The 19,490-nt window shown below is 41.4% G+C and overlaps 2 protein-coding genes across 4 annotated transcripts in view; one reads left to right on the top strand and one right to left on the bottom strand.

The window, feature by feature from the left end:
* LOC109914160 (alkaline ceramidase 3-like) overlaps positions 1-19,490 on the bottom strand; it is a 225,651-nt gene that overhangs the window by 93,941 nt on the left and 112,220 nt on the right. The gene's annotated exons all lie outside the window — the stretch shown is intronic.
* Positions 5,265-19,490, top strand: part of LOC109919078 (alkaline ceramidase 3-like) — a 65,070-nt gene continuing 50,844 nt past the window's right edge. For all 3 annotated transcript variants that reach the window (XM_048598089.1, XM_048598091.1, XM_048598090.1), the window contains exon 1: positions 5,265-5,370. In XM_048598089.1, coding sequence (XP_048454046.1) covers positions 5,283-5,370 — 88 coding nt within the window. In that variant the 5' untranslated portion in view covers positions 5,265-5,282. The remainder of the gene's footprint in view (positions 5,371-19,490) is intronic.

The raw sequence follows: 19,490 nt of genomic DNA, 5'->3' as shown, positions 1-19,490 counted from the left end.
CTTTCCACTACGGAGGAAACCCGGAAGTGAGGCAATCCATCGCAACGGACCCCAGAGTTTAAAAACCAGGCGGGAAAACACACCGATGCTTCATCGGAGGCTGCACTGAGGATGTTACCCAGCACGGCAACGAAACGTCTGCGGAACAACAAACCAGCTCGGCGAGCCAACCAACCTCAACACCCACAACCCGAGCTACAGCTCTACTCCAAAACCTCAGTATATCTCTGCTCTTGTATTGTAGCCCTTTGGAAATAAATTATAAAGTTGCATTTGCCTTCCTAAATGCCACCTGAACCTGCATGTGAACCGTAAGAGAATTTTGAATTAGGACTCCCAAGTCCCTTTGTGCTTCAGATTTCTGAAGCCTTTCCCCTCTTAGAAAATAGTCTATGCCTCTATTTTTTCCTACTAAAGTGCATAACGTCATACCTTCCCACATTGTATCCGTTTGCCAGTTCTTTGCCCACTCTCTGATACTGTTGAATTCTTTCTGCAGCCTCCCCACTTTCTAGACGCTACCTGTCCCTCCAATTATCTTTGTCACCTGCAAACTTAGCAACAATGCCCTTAGGGCCTTCATCTAGATCATTAATGTATAATGTGAATAGTTGTAGTCTCAACATGAACCACTGTGGAACTGCACTAATCACCACTCCCATCCTGAAAAAGACCCCTTTAACCCTACTCTCTACCTTCTGCCAGCCAGCCAATCCTCTATCTGTGCCAGTACCTTGTCCCTAATACCATGGACTCGATCTTATTTAACAGCGTCCAGGACTTTAACAAGGTGCCGCACTTCTTGAAATCCAAATAGATCACGGTGACTGGCTGTCCTTTGTCTAACTTGATTGTCACGCCCTCAAAGTATTCTAACAGACTTGTCTAAAAGCTGCCATTAAAGGGGATGATTGATTTTGGTAAAAGAGATTTTAGTACATTTCGGTACATGGTACAGGAGCCTCCCACTGCCCTCAAGGAACCTCTCCTTGATATTGTTCAGACACATTGCATAAACAGCCTAGAAGTGGAGCAATGTAGTTTTCTACAAGCTGTCTAAACTACCAAGAGAATGTGCAGAGGAGGATTAAGTTAGAGACCTCATCATGTGTGTGCCTGGCATTTCCTTACACACACATCCCTGCTATTTAGTATATGCCACACTTTCAGACTACTGAGTGGGATGTGCTCATGAGTTTAACAAGAGCTTTGGCCTTGATGAAGGTGACTCTGAAGCTTCAGGATTACAGTAAACTTCAGGCTGGTTTGAACAGGCCCATTTATTTTTTAGGGGAGGAAATTTGTTCTTACTCGGTCTGGCCCTATATCTGACAACAACATGGCTTAACTGTCTTTTGGAGTGGCTTAGCAAGTCGCTCAGTTCTTTCAGACTTCTACAAAGAATCTAGAAATTACAGCAGTTCAATGAGGGTATCCATCAGCATCTTCATAGGGCAACTAGGTATGGGAAATGAATGCCAACCTTGACAGGACAATGCCATCTTATCTGCAAGTTCTACCACCACCTGAATTTCCCCTCCTGACTTGTAACTATTACACTGTTTGACCACAAGACATAGAATCAGAAATTAGGCCATTTGGCCCACTGAGTCTGTTCCACCATTCAATCATGGCTGATAAGTTTCTAAACCCCATTCTCCTGCTTTCTCCCTGTGACCCTCGGTTTTTGGTTGTCAAGGGATCAATCTATCTCTGTCTTAACTATACTCAATGACCTGGCCTCCACAGCCTTTGTGGCAATGAATTCCATAGATTCACCATTCTCTGGCTGAAGAAGTTTCTCCTTCACTCCATTCTAAAGGGTTTTCCCTTTACTCTAAGGCTGTGCCCTTGGGACCCTAGTCTCTCCTGCTAATGCAAACATCTTCCCAAAGGCCACTCTGTCCAGGCTGATTCCCCCTTCATCCTTCTAAACTCCATTGAGTATAGGCCCAGGGTCCTTAAACATTCCTCATATGTTAAACCTTTCATTCCGGGGATCATTCTCATGATCCTCCTCTGGACCCACTTCAAGGCCAGCACATCCTTCCTGAGGTCCAGGACCTGAAATTGCTCCCCAGTTTCTAAATGTGGTCCGACCGGAGCCTTATAAAGCCTCAGAAGTACATCCCTACTTTTATATTCTCGACCTCATTAAATAAATGCCAACATTGCATTTGCCTTCCTAAATACTGACTCAACCTGCAAGTTTACCCTAAGAGAATTCTGGACTAGGACTCCCAAGTCCCTTTGCACTTCAGATTTCTGAATTTTCTCCCGGTTTAGAAAATAGTCTATGCCTCTATTCTTCCTACCTAAGTGCATGACCTCACACTTTCCCATGTTGTATTCCATGTGCCACTTCTTTGCCCACTCTCATAATCTGTCTAAATCCTTCTGCAGCCTTCGTGCCACCTCAGTATTATCTGTCCCTCCACTTATTTTTGTATCATCTGCAAACATATCCAGAATGCTCTCAGTTCCTTCATCCAGAACATTAATATATAAAGTGAAAAGTTGTGGTCCCAACACTGATCCTTGCAGAACATCACTAGTCACCAGCTGCCATCATGAGAATGACCCTTTTTATCCCCACTTTCTACCTCTGTCTTACTCCCTTCTAAACGGGGGGTTACATTAGTGATTTTCCAGTCCTCTGTGACCCTCCCTGACTCCAGTGATTCCTGAAAGATCACCACTAATGCCTCCGCTATCTTTTCAGCTATCTCCTTCAAAACTGTTGGGTATAGTCCATGTGGTCCAGGTGATTTATCCACCTTCAGGTCTTTCAGTTTTTCTAGCACCTTCTCCTTGGTGATGGCCATCATACTCACCTTGCACACGCACACACCCCCCCCCCCCCCCAACCCGACACTTTTGAATCTTTGGAATGTTACTCTTATTGAAGACTGACACAAAGTATTGGTTCAGCTCCTCCGCCATTTTTTTTTTTAGTTTCCCCATTACTATTTCTCCAGCAAGTGAAACTCTTTAAGTCTTCTTTTATGTTACTGGCTAGCTTACCCTCATGTTTTATTTTCTCCGCACTTATTTCTTTTTAGTTTCCTCTGTTATTCTTCATAGGCTTCCCACTGCCCTTTGCTGCATTATATGCTTTCTCTTTTGCTTTTATGCTGTCCCCGACTTCCCTAGTCAGCCAAGTTTGCCTCGTTCTCCCTATACCATGCTGCTTTTTTCTAGGGTTGAATTTTTTGCTGTGTCTCTCAAATTACTCCCAGAAACTCCTGCCGTTGCTGTTCTGCTGCCTTTCCTGCTAGGATCCTCTCTGTCGATTCTGGCTAGCTCCTCCTTCCTGCCTTTGTAGTTGCCGTTGTTCAACTGTTATACTATTACATCTGATTCCAGTTTCTCCCTCTCAAATTTGCAGTGTGAATTCTATCAAGTTATGGTCACTGTCTCCTAAGGGTTCCTTCACCTTAAACTCCCTTATCAAGTCTGTCTCATTACACATCACTAAATCCAGAATTGCCTGTTCCCTAGTGGCCTCCAACACAAGCTGCTCCAAAAAGCCATCTCGTAGACATTCCACAAATTCCTTTTGCGATCCACTACTAGCCTGATTTTCCCAGTTCACTGCATATTGAAATCCCTCATGAACACTATAACTTGCCTTTCTTACACGGCTTTTCTGTCTCCAGGTGTATCTTGTGCCCACATCCTGACTATTATTTGGAGGCCTGTACATAACTCCCATTACGGTTTTCTTTTTACCTTTGTGTTTCCTCAACTCCAGCCACGCAGATTCTACATCATCTGACCCTACGTTGTTTCTTGCTATTGATTTAATTTCATTTCTTACTTATTAATAAGGCAATCCCACTCCCTTTGTCCACTTGCCTGTCTTTTCAATAGGATGTATATTCTTGGATATTTATCTCCCAGTCCGATCCCCTTGCAGCCACATCTCTTGTGATGCCCATCACATCACATCATACCTACCAATGTCAATCTGCGCCACAAGCTCATTTACCTTATTTCGTATACTGCGTGCAATCAAACAACACCTTCAGTCCTGTATTTACTATTGCTGTTCTCGACATCATCCCTTTATCCGATGTGCTTCAAGTTAGATTCCTAACTCTTTCCAAATACTCTGTCCTATTTTGTGTTCTGGAGAGTTTAATAACCTTTCCTGAATTCTCTTTTTTCATTTTATTTTTTTTTCATACTTCTCTATGCTGTTGAATTCACCCACGTAGATGTTAACCTGCTGCTTTGTTTCCCATTGGCCATTATACTACTTGGAGATTTACCCTTTCCTTTCCCCTCCATTTTTTAGTTTAAAGTCCTCTTGACCACCCTATTTATTCTTTTTGCTAGAACAGTGGTCCCAGCTTGTTTCAGGTGGAGACCATCCCAACAGTACAGATCTCTCCTGTTCCAATACAGATGCTAGTGTCCCATGAAACAGAACTCCTCCATCCCGCACCACTCCTTTAGCCACACGTTTCATTGTTACTGCATCAAAATTCTGGAACTCCCTCTTTCTCGACACTGTGGGTGTTCCTGCACCCCAAGGACTGCAGTGCTTCAAGAAGACAGCCCATCGCCATCACCTTCAGGGCAATGAGCAATGGGCTACAAATGCAGGCCTAACCAGCGATGTTCATGTCCCATTAACAAATAAAAATAACATTTAAAAAGAACATAGAAATTCAGAGGCCTCTTCCAGTGACTCGGGTCGACGTTAAAGATGATGTGACATTATTCTGAGTAGAAGAAAAGAAATCATGTACTGGAGTTAGTTATGTCTGCTATCTTGGCTAAGGTCAGCTCATTTGGTCATTTTCATGGACTGTTGCCTTCCTGGTTTGCATGGCTCAACTACTTGGTTTGTCAAGCGTCTTGTTTCACCAGAAGAGCTTTCTAAATTATTTGTAGATATCATTGACCAAGATACGTTGCTAAATCCCAATGTATTTGTACTCTGAAACAAAAACAGAAGTTGCTGGAAAAGCTCAGCAGGTCTGGCAGCATCTGTGAAGAAAAAAGTCAGAGTTAACGTTTCAGGTCCAGTGACCCTTCCTCAGAACTGAGAAGGGTCCTCCAGTTCTGAGGAAGACCTGCTAAGCTTTTCCGGCAACTTCTGTTTTTGTTCCTGATCTACAGCATCCACAGTCCTTTCAGTTTTTACTTGTACTCTGAATTCAGCTGTACTTTTTGTGCAGACTGAATTCTGCAACAGTTATTGGTTCCTTGGCACAACCCTCACTCACTTACTCTCTCCTAATTTTGCAGGGAATACTGTAAGTAACCTGATAATGATTCTACCTCCTATATATGGTGCAATTCAGACCGTAAGAGATGGCCTTGAAACTCGCTACCTAGCTGCATTTTTGGGTCTTGCAGGTATGTACTTACTTTAAATGTTTCATTTTCCATTTGTGATATTTGCTAAAATGTCTCATTTTGTTTGTTTAACTTTTGTATTTTCATCTTGTGCTTTGCAGTGAGGGATATCAATACTGTGGAATTGAACATATTTTCTACAACTTGCTCGCAATAGCAAAATTGAGTACCTTGTAAATTGCCATTTTTTTTCCCTCTCTGGTCTCTTGCCTGCACTCAACCAATTCCCCAAACAGTGCCTCAACAATTCACAAATCCTCACTCTTGGGTGAAAGAATACTGTTTTAATTCTCTACACCAGACTGATCTTGATGCCTTTGAACATCACAAAGTTACATTTAAAATCCATCTATCATAACTTTTTGTCATTTCGCTTTTTATTGACAACACTGGAAGAACCGACTTTGAATAGGTTTGGTGCTCATGCTCTGTGATTTTTCTGCTTGTACCCTTGTCCTGACTGTCCAAGAAAATCAGCTCCGAATTGGCAAAATATTATTGCTATTGTGTGGCAAACGACCAGGTTGATTCTGGGACCATCTTGATCCGTATATCTCATTTGCTGTTAGTCTCAGCAAAGTGCAGTTGGGCATTTGGGAGAAAATCATACAAATGTGACACTTACAGGAGGGAAGAGGAATCTTGCTAAATCAGAGGTCTCTGATCCCTTACCAAGAATAACTAAATATCCTGTGAGAGTTATGAGAGAAACAACAATAAAGACTTTACTTATGTTGTGCCTTTCAGGATCTCAGGGCAGCCAGTGAGTTACTTTTGATATATTGTCACTGTTTCAACATAAAGAAATGTGGCAACCAGATTAAATAATAATGTCTTTCAAACTGCAGTGTAGTAATGACCAGGCAATTTGTTTCTTTTGTGTTAGCTGAAAGATAAGCAGGAGTCAGGACGTTGCCTCATAACAAGTGTTGATAGATTTCTCAACTGTGGAGACCATGATATCCAGGTCAGGCCCTGTGTTGACATAAGCTTTTGATTTTTGCATAAGCTGCGTGCCCACAGTTTTGTACTTTCAGGACCCTGACCCTAGTCAGATGCACAACTTTATGGATTCCTGTTTGTTCCCATGACTAGAATCTTCTAACTGGCTTGGTTGAAATTAACTAACAATAGAGTAAAGATTAAAGATTGACCCTGAGATTTATAGCCAGTATTTTCTGTGTTTTGGACCATAAGATGTGTTTATCCACTGATGTATGATATATTCGGAGGGATGATGTTTTAAACAGTTCAGGCTTACTTTTGGAACTTTTTTTTTGTCTGTATATTTGAAAATTCCCCCTCCTTTCTGTTAATGTTTGTAGTTTTGTACAAAATGTGCAATAGATGAACAGGATGATTGAACTATTACAGGACTGTCACTTCAGTAAATGAATTGGATGATTTCTAACATCGAGTAATCAGGTATACATTTAAATTTTAAATAGATCAGTTTATAGATGACTCACTTCATCCCATCCATCAGGAATTCTGTTCCTCTAACCAACCGAACATAGCTTTCAAATCAGCTTGAACAGGCGTCAGGTCCTCAGTGTTATCTAGAAAAACTGTATCTTGAATAATGTTTGGTACAGTGTTGGAAGGGTAGCTTAGATTGTATACTGAGAGGAGAGTGTGCTACCTGTTGGACTAAACTGATAAATCTGCATGTTTGTTGAGTACTCTTTCCCCTAGTTAAGTAGTAGCAAATTCATTTTCTACTTAAAAGTAAAATAACTCAAAGGTTTAGCTCATGAAATGCTTGGTTTCCACAGGCATTCTACGTGCTAAGTTTCTTCAATGTTTTTCAAGATGTTTTTAACTATGTAAATGTACAGACCTACAGGTATTCTTCATTCAATTGTGTTCTGAAATGTAAACTGAGAACCAGTGGCCACTTAGACCATGGTAAAGGCTACCTAGCAATAACAACAGGGAGTCTGTGGATCTTTACCTTTTAACAATTGTACTTGGTGCTCTGCTACCTACTACTGTGACTAGGCATTGACTTGTTCAGAAAGGAAGCTTTTTAAAGACTTTGCTTTTTCTCTCAAATCCATCGAGTGACCACCATTTTTCAAAAGCAGTGTTTCCACTGAGGATGTAGACTCAAACTACAAACTCTGAAAGGTTGCCAGAAGTCCATCTTTCAGTTATGACAAAGAGGAAATTTGCCTTTGTGTCCCTTTCCTAGAATTCAACTGTTTATATTTAGAATAGAAGATATAGCATGAAACATTAAATCCATTTGGGATTTACCTGTGTGGCTTCTATGTTCCTTGAAAAGCACCTCACCAACATTATTCTGTGATAAGTGATGCCTTGTGCAGTCGTGCAATAAATACCAAAAGGAACGGCATCCTTAATAAAATACATCACGCACAACATCTAAAGTTTTAAGGGGAATATTGTCTGTCATGCTAATAAAGATTAGTATTGATGCTGAATTGTAAATGATGGTCTTGTGCATGATGCTCTGCCAAGACTAGAATTAAAAGAAATGTTAAAGTTTAAGCACAATCTTTATGCAACCTGGGAAGTTGCTTCACATTCACAATTAGACATCTAACTGATTTGAAATTGCTATTTGTTTGTGTCAATTGAACTAATGGAAATAGGTTGATTTTTGCCTGCCATCCTGTTTATTTAATGAATTATGTGCAGCAGGCTTTGTTTTAACTGGCTCCTTATGAACCAGCATCTGGAAGGACAAAGGCAAGGTAGATATATGGAACAATAAACTGGCAACGATTATATACCTGAAATACCGGAAGTTTACCGTATCATTGTGATTCTGCGACGTCTGGGTAGTCAGTTAATGAAGTGAGAAGGCTGTCTGCCGATAAGTTTTATTTGTTATTATTTAAGTGATTTATGTTGTAAATAAAGCTTAGCAGCAATGTGTGTATACCCCCTGGATTATATTTCTGTTAGTTGGTGTGTGTTTTTACATTTATTATGTGGACCTCTTGATCAACCAGTACCACTCCCGGTACCGTACATGCCGATTTAATAAAATGTTTGCTGTACTTGACTTTGATTTCACCTTGGTATGATTCTATAATTTGATGCATTCCGGACTTGGTAGCATGTCCATGTGCATTGTGCATATCTCCACATGTGGGACATGACATTGTTGGTTGGCCAGCATTTATTGCCCATCCCTAGTTCCTTGAGAAGGTGGTGGTGAGTTGCCTTCTTGAATGCCTGCAACCCACATACAGATGATTGACCCAACATGCCCTTAGGGAGGAGATTCAGGATTTTGACCCAGCAACAGTGAGGGAACAGTGATATATTTCCAAGTCAGCATGGTGAGTAGCTTGGAGGGAAATTTGCAGATCGTGGTGTTCCATATATCTACCTTGCCTTTGTCCTTCCAGATGGAAGTGGTCGTGGGTTTGGAAGGTGCTGTCTAACGAGCCTTTGGTGAATTTCTACAGTGCATCTTGTAGATGATACACACTGCTGCTTCTGTACAATAGTGGTGGCGGGAGTGAATGCTTATGGATATGGTGCCAATCAAGCAGGATGCTTTGTCTTGGATTGTGTCCAGTTTCTTGAGTGTTGTTAGACCTACACCCATCCAGACAAGTGGAGAGTATTCGGTCACACTCCTGACTTGTGCCTTGTAAGTGGTGGACAGGCTTTGGGGAGTCAGGAGGTGAGTTAGTTGCTGCAGTATTCCTAGCATCTGCCCTGCACTTGTAGCCACTGTTGTGCAGTGGTGAGTCTAGTTGTGGTTCTGGTCAATGGTAATCTCCAGGATGTTGACAATGTGGGATTCAGTGATGGTGATATCATTGAATGTCAAGGGTCTGTGGTTAGATTGTCTCTTACTGGAGGTGGTAACTGCATGGCATTTATGTGGTGCAAATGTTATTTGCCACTGTCAGCCCAAGCCTGGACATTGCCCAGATCATGTTGCATTTAAACATGGACCACTTCATTATCTGAGGAGTTGTTGAATATTTGCAATCATTGGTGAACATCCCCACTTCTGACCTTATGATGGAGGGAAGACCATTGATGAAGCAGCTGAAGATGGTTGCGCTTCGGGCAGTCCCCCGAGGAACTCTTGCAGAGACGTCTGGAGCTCCAGCAACCATAACCGTCTTCCTCTGTGCCAGGTATGACTGTAACCAGTGGAGAGTTTGCCTCCTGATACCTATTGATTCCAGTTTTGTCAGGGCTCCTTGATATCACACTTGGTCAAATGTGGCCTTCATGTCAAGGGGTTGTCACACTCAACTCACCTCTCTATCTGCTGTTTTGTCCATGTTTGAACCAAGGCTTTAATGAGGACAGGAGCTGAGGAAAGGCCACTCTACCCGACATATTAACTCTGGAGAAAAGATTATGTTGATAGTTCAGAACATCTTTTCTCCACCAGGACTATATACTTCACCCCCACAAACTCTGCAATTGTGGCATAAATGCAACCCTTCTCTACACTTCACTTCAGCTCTGATGAAGAGTCATCTAGACTCAACATTAGCTTGCTATCTCTCCATGGATGTTGTCTGATGCACTGTGATCTCCAGCATTTGTTGTCATCCTCATTGTTTTGTTTATCTCAACTAAGTCACCCATCAGCATCCTCCTTAAGGAAAACAAATTTAGACTATCCAAACTTTCCTCATAGTTGCAATTTTCAAACCCTGGCAATATTCTTGTAAATATTCTCTGTATTGTCTTTTCAGCAATTATGTCCTTCTTGTAATATAGTAACTAGAACTGCATACACAACTTCAGCTGTAGCCTAACCAGCGATTCCTATAATTCTGATGTTACATTTTTTTTCTGCTTTTGTATTCGGTACCTCGCCTTGTGAAGTTGAGACTATTTTCCTGAGAGGAGAAGGCTGGAGTGTATTTAATAGAGGCTTTCAAAGTCAGGCGTCTGGACAAAGTAAATATGGAGGAAGTGCTCCTGCTTCTAACAGAATTGAAAACCAGAGGGCACAGACTTAAAATTATTTGCAAAAGGAGCAAGTGCAAAGTGGGGGAAAAAATCTTTTCTCACAGCAAGTATTTAAAATGCACTGCTTGTGGAGGCAGGTTCAGTTGAAGATTCAAGAGGATTTTGGATGATTATGTAAATTGTAACAAAATCCAGGATTACAAAGAAGAGGCAGGAGGTTAGCACTGTGTTAAAATGCTCAGCAATGGTGCCACCACACCATGACCTCCTGCACCATAACAATCCTATGAAGACCTGTTCATCCTTGCTTTTTTTTCTTCCTGTTATCTAATCAATTCTTTATCTATGCTAATATGTTATCCCTAATCTTGTGCAGCCATCTTCGATGTGGCACTTATTAAATGTGTTACTGCGTGGAGGTTTTTGATTGGCTGTTGTCAGTACACGAGATGGGACAGTCAATACCTGTTGATGATCAAACAGGAAGAGCGATATAAGTCAGTGTCTCTGTAATAAAGTAGAAGGAACAGGATGATTATCTCCATAATGAGTGCTGACTGTTGGGTTTCTACATGAAGCATCAGTGATGGTTGTTAACCACATAGTTGACTTCCTTTTTTTAAAAACTGATAATATGGCAAGTTTTCTGCTGCACTCCTAATGACAATGATTATTGCACCCTGTCATTATGACTGCGGAGTGTGGAAATCTGATGGAACAGTTGTGGTTTCTGAAAGCACTATCCATTCCTTTCATCTGAGGCATTTTCAGTTTTTGTTGTGTCATGATTGTCAAAATTGTCCTTTTTCTACTCTTAGAAGCTGAGGGCTACCACTCCTGCATGCCCTGGTTGTATTAATGCATGTGTAGAATAAGACATAACACACTACTAGGCTCAGCATTCCCGTTTCTTCTCTAGGCGGCTGTAGTTTGGGAGTGTGCCTTTGGGGTGGTGGTGCACAAACCCCACTTCTGATCTTGTGATGAAGGGAAGGTGATTGACGAAACAGTTAAAGATAATTTGGGCCTGGAACACTAACCTGAAGAGCTCGTGCAGCGATATCCTAGAGCTGAGGTAACTTACCTCCGATAACCATTGCTGTCTTCCTTTGTGCTAGGTGTGTCTCCAACCAGCAGAGAGATTTCCCCTGATTTCCATTGACGCCAATTTTGTTAGGCTGCTTAATGTCACATTTGGTCAGATGTGGCCTTCCTGTCAGAGGCAGTCAATATCACCTCACCTCTGGAATTCAGCTTTGTTGTCCGTGTTTGGACTAAGGCTGTACTGTGATCAGGAAGTAAATGGTCGTGGTGGAACCCAAAATGGGAATCAGTGAACAGGTTATTGATGTGCAAGTGCTGTTTGATGAGCACCAACAGTGCTAATGTTCCCTCTCAGCTGCGCATATGTGCAGCCACTCCAGTGTTTTACGTGCTGCAATTGCATCAGCACGCCAGTTGTATCATTTGACTTCTGTTTCCAGAAATTTCTCCTGAACACAGGCCTTGGAGGCCCATGCAGCCAGTAAGAATGCTGTTCCATCACTTTTACTGATGTTCGAGACCGGACTGATGGGGTGGTAATTGGGTGAGTTGGATTTGTCCTGTTTTGTGTGTAGATTATGTACCTGGGCAATCTTCCACATTGTTGGTTGATGTCAGTGTTGTAGATGTACTGGACCATCTTAGATAGGAGTGCAGCAAATTCTGGAGTGCCTGTCTTCAGTACTGTTACCAGGATGTTGACATGGCCTTTGCAGTATCCAGTGTTTCCATGGTGTGAATTGAATTGGCTGAAACCATGCATCTGTGAAGTTGGTGATCTCCGGAGGATGCCCAATCTTGGGTTGTTTGATTGTTCTAGATCTATCCCATTTAGCATGATGATAATGCCACACAGCATGATGGAGAGTAGTCCAAGGTGAAAATGGAACTTGGTCTGCACAGAGACCGTGTGCAGTGGTTACTCTTACAGATACTATCATGGAAAGATGCCTCTGCAGCAGTCAGATTGGTGAGGATGAGGATGGAAATATGTTTTCCTTTTTGATGGCTCCTTCAGTACCTGTCAGCTCAGACATTGATGTCCCTCACCCAAAGTACGTTCTGCACCCTTGCTACCTGATGTTTCCCCCAAGTGATATTCAATATGTGGGAGTACTGATTCATCAGGGTGCAGTGTGTTGTAATCAGCAGGAGGCTTCTTAGTCCATGTCTGAAATGATGCCATTGCCGTTTTTTGAGAGCAACTCCCTATGTACTATGTACTGTTGCTCTGCCATCTATGCTGCTGGATCTGACATGCCAATGGGAGAGGGCATACCTGGAGATGGTGATGTAGTGGCTGGGGCCTTGCATGTAAGGTATGGTTCCATGAGTTTGATTATCTCAGGCTGTTGTTTGACTAGTGAGGTCGTCCTCCCAATTTTGGTACTAGCTTCCAGATGTTGATAAGACAGTCTTTGTAGAGTCATTGGGGTCAACAGAGTTGTCATTTCCAGTGCCTAGGTCTGGTTTCACAGTTTGCAGGCAGCAATTAATAGTCAACCACATTGATGTGGGCCTAGAGCCACATCCTGGAGCCAGACCAGATAAGAACATTGGTTCAGTATGAGACTTCAAACTCCAGATTATTATTATTTAGCTCATATGCCACTATCTGCTATGGTGGATTTGAACCCGAGTCCCAAGGCATTATCTAGGTCTCTGGATTACTGGTCCATTGACAACAGCATTATACCATCACCTCCCCACAGAAGGCCAGGAGACCAAAAATAAGGAGAACTGGATGTGATCTCACCAACAATCTTGTAGCTGAAGCATAAGCTTCCTCCACTTTTATATTCAGTTTCCCTCACTGTAACATTTTAGCTTTCCTAATGATTTAAACTTAAGGGGCATATTCTTAAGTGAGAGGAGAAAAGGGACCTGAGGGGCAACCTTTTCGCGCACACAGGGTGGTTTGTATGTTGAATGAACTACCAGAGGAAGTAGTAGATGCAGGTGCAGTGACAACAGTTAAAAGAATTTGGATGAGTACATGAATAAGAAATGTTTAGAGGGAAGTGGGCCAAACGCAGGCAAGTGGGGCTAGTTTAGTTTGGGAAACTTGGTTGGCGTGGATGAATTGAACTGTAGGGCCTGTTTCTGTGCTGTACGACTGAGTCTAATTACTTGCTGTATTTACAGTTCAGAGAAGGTTTACTAGAATGACAAACAATGATTATCTTGCATTCCCCTCTCCCATTTCCTGACTTACAGAAGCTTTTGGGATGTAATGTGTTCTCGATAGTGAAGACCACTGCAAGGTACCTATTCAGTTGAGGTATTCTTTGACGTAGTGAATTCTCGCGCTGCACCATAATTCGTTATGCCCTACAATTTCAATGGCTTTAAGTTTGAACCACCCTTTGTATCTGCCATTCCTACTTGATACCATGCTCTCATCTTAGGTGGTGGGATTGGCAGGAATGCAGCATATAGCAGTGAGGTGGAGACCTTGATATTACATGTTGAACAGCCACCTTCGATGGGATGCGATTGTACGATTCTGTCAATAAGCAGGCTTACACCAGTAACTTCTGCGGCAAGCAAGTGGTAGTACCAAGTGTAAGAAATTTTTGGCTAAAAATTGGGGATAAAACATATACACAAGATCCACCATTGTTTGAGTATATGTGGCAGTCTGAAATAGATCGTAGAATCCCTACAGTGTGGAAACAGGCCCTTCGGCCCAACAAGTCCATACCGAACCTCGGCATCCACCCAGACCCAGACCCATCCCCCTGTAACCCACCTAATCTACGCATCCATGAACACTATGTGTGTAATTTAACATGGCCAATTTACCTAACCTGCACATCCTTGGACTGTGGGAAGAAACCGAAGCACCTGGAGGAAACACATGCAGACACAGGGAGAATGTGCAAACTCCACACAGAGGGTGGAATTGAATCCGGGTTGCTGGCGCTGTGGGGCAGCAGTGCTAACCACTGAGCCATGATGCTGCCATGGTGGTCCTATACTTCCTAAACACGAGGGCATCCAAAACTGTGCTCTCATCCTTCTTCACATCAAGTCAACTTGCTTGTCCTCCTCTTATCTCTCCACCACTCCACTGTTGGCTGTGCCCCTTCAGCTACCTGGGCCTGGTAAGCTCTGGAGCTCCTTTGCTTTAACTTTAACATTTATCCTCTCTTCCCACCTTTAACTTGCTCCTAAAAATCTTACCTTTTGAATTAAGTTTTTGGCTTGCCAGCCTAACATTTTCTAATGTGGCTGGATATTAAATTTTACTTTGTGGTGTACTTTGTAATGCACTAGTATTTTTTAATTACATTTTTAAAAGCAGTGTATAAATCCACACAGGTATTACTAAAATACCTTGAGACATTTCATTACACTAACAGCATTATGTATTTGTTTTCTTTTTAATCACAACCAAAACAATTTTTTTTATTATACTGCAGGGTGTTTCCACATTTCCAATAGTCTGAGCTTGGAAATTACACACTCCATGCATTGCAAATCATTGAAATTCTAGTCACAACAATGAAATTGGCTGCACTTTCAAAAATATTGCAGCCTTGCTTTGAAGATGGATAGCACAGTATGTGTAGCGTCTGTGAAATCTGACTTTGAGTGCTTGATCAGTCTGGCTTAAAATTATACATTTTTTTCACATTTCTTGATTTCTGTTGTCCTTAAATAACCTGGATGAGTCTGGTTGCAAACTTCACATTCTCCATCCTTAAAAGAGAAGAAAAGGAGGAAAACGTTTAAGATTTTGTAAAGCTAGAAAAGACTGAGCAATGAAAAAGTTTGTAACGGTTTATTCGTTCCTCCGTTCTGAAGAAGGGTCACTGGACCCGCAATGTTAATTCTGCGTTCCCAGATGCTGCCAGATCTGCTGAGATTTTCCAGAAATTTCTGTTTTTGTTTGTTTTCCAGTATCTGCAATTTTTTTTTTAAACATAGAAGGATCTAGCCATACAGGTCCACAATTCCCTGAAAGTGACAACACAAGGTGGTCAAGAAGGCATATGGCATGCTTCCTTTCATCGGTTGGGGGAGTAGAGTATAAAAATTGGCGAGTCATGTTGGAGCTGTATAGAGCTTTTGTATGGCCACGTTTAGAGTATTGTATACAGTTCCAGTTGCGATGCATTCAGAAGGATGTGGAAGCTTTCAAGAGGGTACAGAAAAGGTTTACCAGGATGTTGCCTGGTTTCGAGGCTGTTAGCTATGAGGAGACATTGGACAAACTTGGTTTTTTCTTTCAGTTGAACATCTGAGGCTGAGGGGCGACCTGATAGAGGTTTACAAAATTGAGAGGCCCAAATAGATTGAATAGCTGGCGTCATTTTTTTCAGAGTAGGAATGTCAATTACTAGGGGACATACCTTTTAAGGAGAAAGGGGGAAAGTTTAAAGGAGATGTGAAAAGCAAGTTTTTGTTTTACACAGAGGGTAGTAGTGCTTGGAATGCACTGCCTGAGAAAGTGGTAGAAGCAGATAACAATAGCTATATCTAAGATCCATCTTGACAGATACATGAATAGGCAGGGAATAGAGGGATACAGACTGCTTAGAGGCAAAAGGTTTTTAGTTTAGAAAGGCATCATATGTTGGCGCAGACTTTGTGGGCTGAAGGGACTGTTCGTGTGCTGTTCTTTGTTCGCAAGGTGGATTGACAGACTACCGCCTGTGCCAGAATAATTCTATGATATTTCTGGTACTTTTACCAATTGCATTAAGTCAGACCTCTCATTACTGAATTTTTTGCCACTAGAACCAATTTCTCCTTATTTACTCTGTCAAAACTCTTAATGATTTTGAATACCTTTTTATCAAATCATCTCTCAGCCATGAGTTTCATAAGTAGCAGTTCAAGTTTCTCCATTTTCTCAATAAGAACTCTTTCTTCTCTGATACTGCACTGGCTAAACAGCTCTGCATGGCCTTGACATCATTCTGAAAGTTTGGTGCCTGTAATTGACCATAATACTATAGCTGGGGTGATTGTTCTATAAAGATGAATCATAACTTGTTGCCTTTGTACTCAGTGCAACTGTTTATAAAACCAAAGACCAATTTGCCTTTTTAACAGCTTTTCAAATTGCCCTGCCCTCTTCAAAGGCAATTGCACCTAAATTCTCAAGTTGTTATTTTGTTCTGTGCCACTAGAGACAAACGAATTGACCTGGCAGACCATTACCACTTACTTGATCAGTTTCAAACACCTTCCCCTTGCGTCTCAGAACTTCTTTCAGATCAGAATAATGCATTCAAAATTCATTAACAATGGATATAAATGTTTCATTATAAAAGACTGAACAAATATCTGAATAAGGTTTGGTGGATAGCTCCTTCCTCTTCCATTTCCTGACCGTCAGCAATTTTGTCAATCTTCATTGAGTTAAACACGCAACAGGCAGGTAGCATCTGACTGGTTAAGAAATATATCACCGTTCCTTCAGTGTCAGTAGATCAAAATCCTGGAACTCCCTTCCTAATGTCATTGTGTTTGTACCTACACCAAGTAGACAGCTGTGATTGAAGAAGGCAGCTCACCACGACCACCACTACCATCACCTCGAGGGAATCTTGGAATGAATCATAAATGCAGGCCCATGGGAACACCAGTTCAAATTCTCCTTCGAGTCGCTCACCATCCAAATTTGGACGTGTCACCATTCCTTCAGTATCACTTTATCAAAATTATGGAACTCCCTCCTTAACAGCACTGCTAGTCTAACTACTGGACATGAACTGCAGTGGTTCAAGAAGACAGCTCACCACCACCATCACCCCAAGGGGAACTTGAGATGGGCAATAAGTGCTGGTCTAGCCAGTGATACCCTCATCCCGTGTATGAATTTAAAAACATGCGTTAAACAGCACGTGAAGTTGAAGCTTTTTGTTTTGCATTCATCGGGACTAGGATGCAAGAAGTGTTGTTTGAGTTTGTGCTGATGTGGTGCCAGGTGTATAAACCTATATGTACCAAAGACTAGCAGGTTGTATCAAACAGCACATTCTTTTAACTGTTCACAGTGCTTAGCGTGCCGACTGTGCTCAACTAGCCTGTGCTTGCGATCTTCCGGTCACCATGTCCATCATTAAATAGGATTATGCTATTAGATAACAACATTTACAACTCAGCTCAGAAATATACTGGAAACCAATTTAAGATTATTATTTGAGCTTGCAGTGTGATTCACTTGTGCATGCAAGAAGTTGCATATATTCACAGGCATCCTGTACTATGTCAGCAAAAGAAATTTGTCCACATGGCAGTTTTTTCATCAAGGTTATGGAGAGTGTCATTTCCTCTGCAATTTTCCTAGCAATAGCAGTGTCCTTACCAATCAGAATTTATCTGGCAGGTCTGAGTTTATTCAGCTAGGAATGACACATAGCTGTAAATCAGGCAAGGGAAAGGAGGGAGGAACTGGGGAACATTAAAACATTAAACCTGAGGAAACTTGGAATCATCAGGAAGTTGTTCTAAGCAAATTGTTGGTGCTGAAGGCTAACAAGTTCCGTAACAAATCCTGATCCTTTGGTCTGAAAAGAAGCAACTAGTGAGCTAGTTATGTGTTAGTCCTAGGTTCAGGGAACATTCCATTAAATTGGAGAATAGGGTAAGTAGCTCCCTTGTTCATAAAGCAAGGGAGGCAGAAGACAGAAAACTGCAGGTCAGTCAGCTTAACATCTGTTAGCGAGAAGATATCAGATGCTACTGATAAAGATATCATGGCAGGACACTGAAAAATTCAAGTTAATTCAGGAGTGTCAACATAACTTTGTGAAAGCAAAGTCTTGTTTAACCACTTTGTCAGAGTTGTTTGAAGAAATAGCATGTTGGTAAAAGAGAACCAGTGGGCAAACTGTGCTTAAATTTTCAAAACACTCTTGATAAGTTGTTTGATAAAGTTTCTTTAATTCGTTAAGGAAATAAAAGCTTGTGGTGGACGGGGCTGACGTAATTAAGATTAGCTAGCTAATCCAAAACAGAATGGCATAACTGAGCCATTCTCTGGTTGCAAAGATGTAACAAATGGTGTGTCACAAAGATCAGTGCTGTTGCCTCAATTTATTACAACTTATTACAATTGACTTGAATGAAGAAATTGAAGGTATTCTTGTTAACTGCGCTGATTACGTAAAGATAGGTAAACAAGAAAGTTGTGAAGAGGATGTGACGCTACAAAGGGAAAAACTAAATTACGTAACTGAGCAAATATCTGGCAGATTGAGGCTAATGTGAGAAAATGTGAAATTGTCTGTTTTGGCAGGGGAAAAAAAACAAAGCATATTATCTAAATGGTGACAGGATACAGCATTGGTTTCCTTATTTAAGGAAGGATGAAATGTGTTAGAAGCAGCTCTGAGAAGATTTAATATACTGATACCTGGAATTGTTGCTTGCCTTATAAGGAAAGGTTGGACGGGTTTATTTTTTGAGGGTTAAGTATTTTTGGTACTCTACTTCAAGATATTGGAAGCAGAATCCTTGATTTTTTTTGAGGCAGATAAAGCTAGATTCTTGATAAGAAAGGGGTTGGCAGGTTATTGAGAGTAGGCATAAAATGTTAACTCCACTTGCCACTGATGTGTTGTACCATTTGAGCTGTGGAGCGACACAAAGGCAAATCAGTATTTCAGTGTAGGTAACGTTACTAACTGAATATTTCAGCTGAGGGAGTGAAATTAAACCAAAATCTCTGTCTGCCACCTCAAGTGGGTGTCAAATCTCATCACGATTTTGAAGGAAAGCATTGGAATCCTCCTCGGTGACCTGGCTAATATTTATTGCTCAGTCGATGTCACTGAAATGGTATCGGGCCACTTATTTCATTACCATTTGTAAGAACTTGCTGTGGATGAGTAGGCTGCTATCGTTTTTATGTTACAGCATTGATTACATTCCAAACAAATACTTCAGGAGCTCTTGAGTACTTTCAAGGCATCCATCGTTGTGAAAGACACTATATAAGTGTAAATTCATGATTTGGCAGCATCTGTGAAGAAAAATCAGTGTTAATGTTTTGGGTCCAGTGACCGTTCCTCAGAACTGATAGTAACTAGGAAAACATCGGCTTATATAAGGATCGTATATAAACTGATGTTTTCCTAGCTACTTTCGGTTTTGAGGAAAGGTCACCGGACCCAAAACATTAACTCTGATATTTT

The sequence above is a fragment of the Rhincodon typus genome, chromosome 6 (assembly GCF_021869965.1).
Source record: "Rhincodon typus isolate 14 chromosome 6, sRhiTyp1.1, whole genome shotgun sequence".
NCBI classification, from domain to species: domain Eukaryota; kingdom Metazoa; phylum Chordata; class Chondrichthyes; order Orectolobiformes; family Rhincodontidae; genus Rhincodon; species Rhincodon typus.
This window is presented reverse-complemented; position numbering and strand designations above follow the sequence as displayed.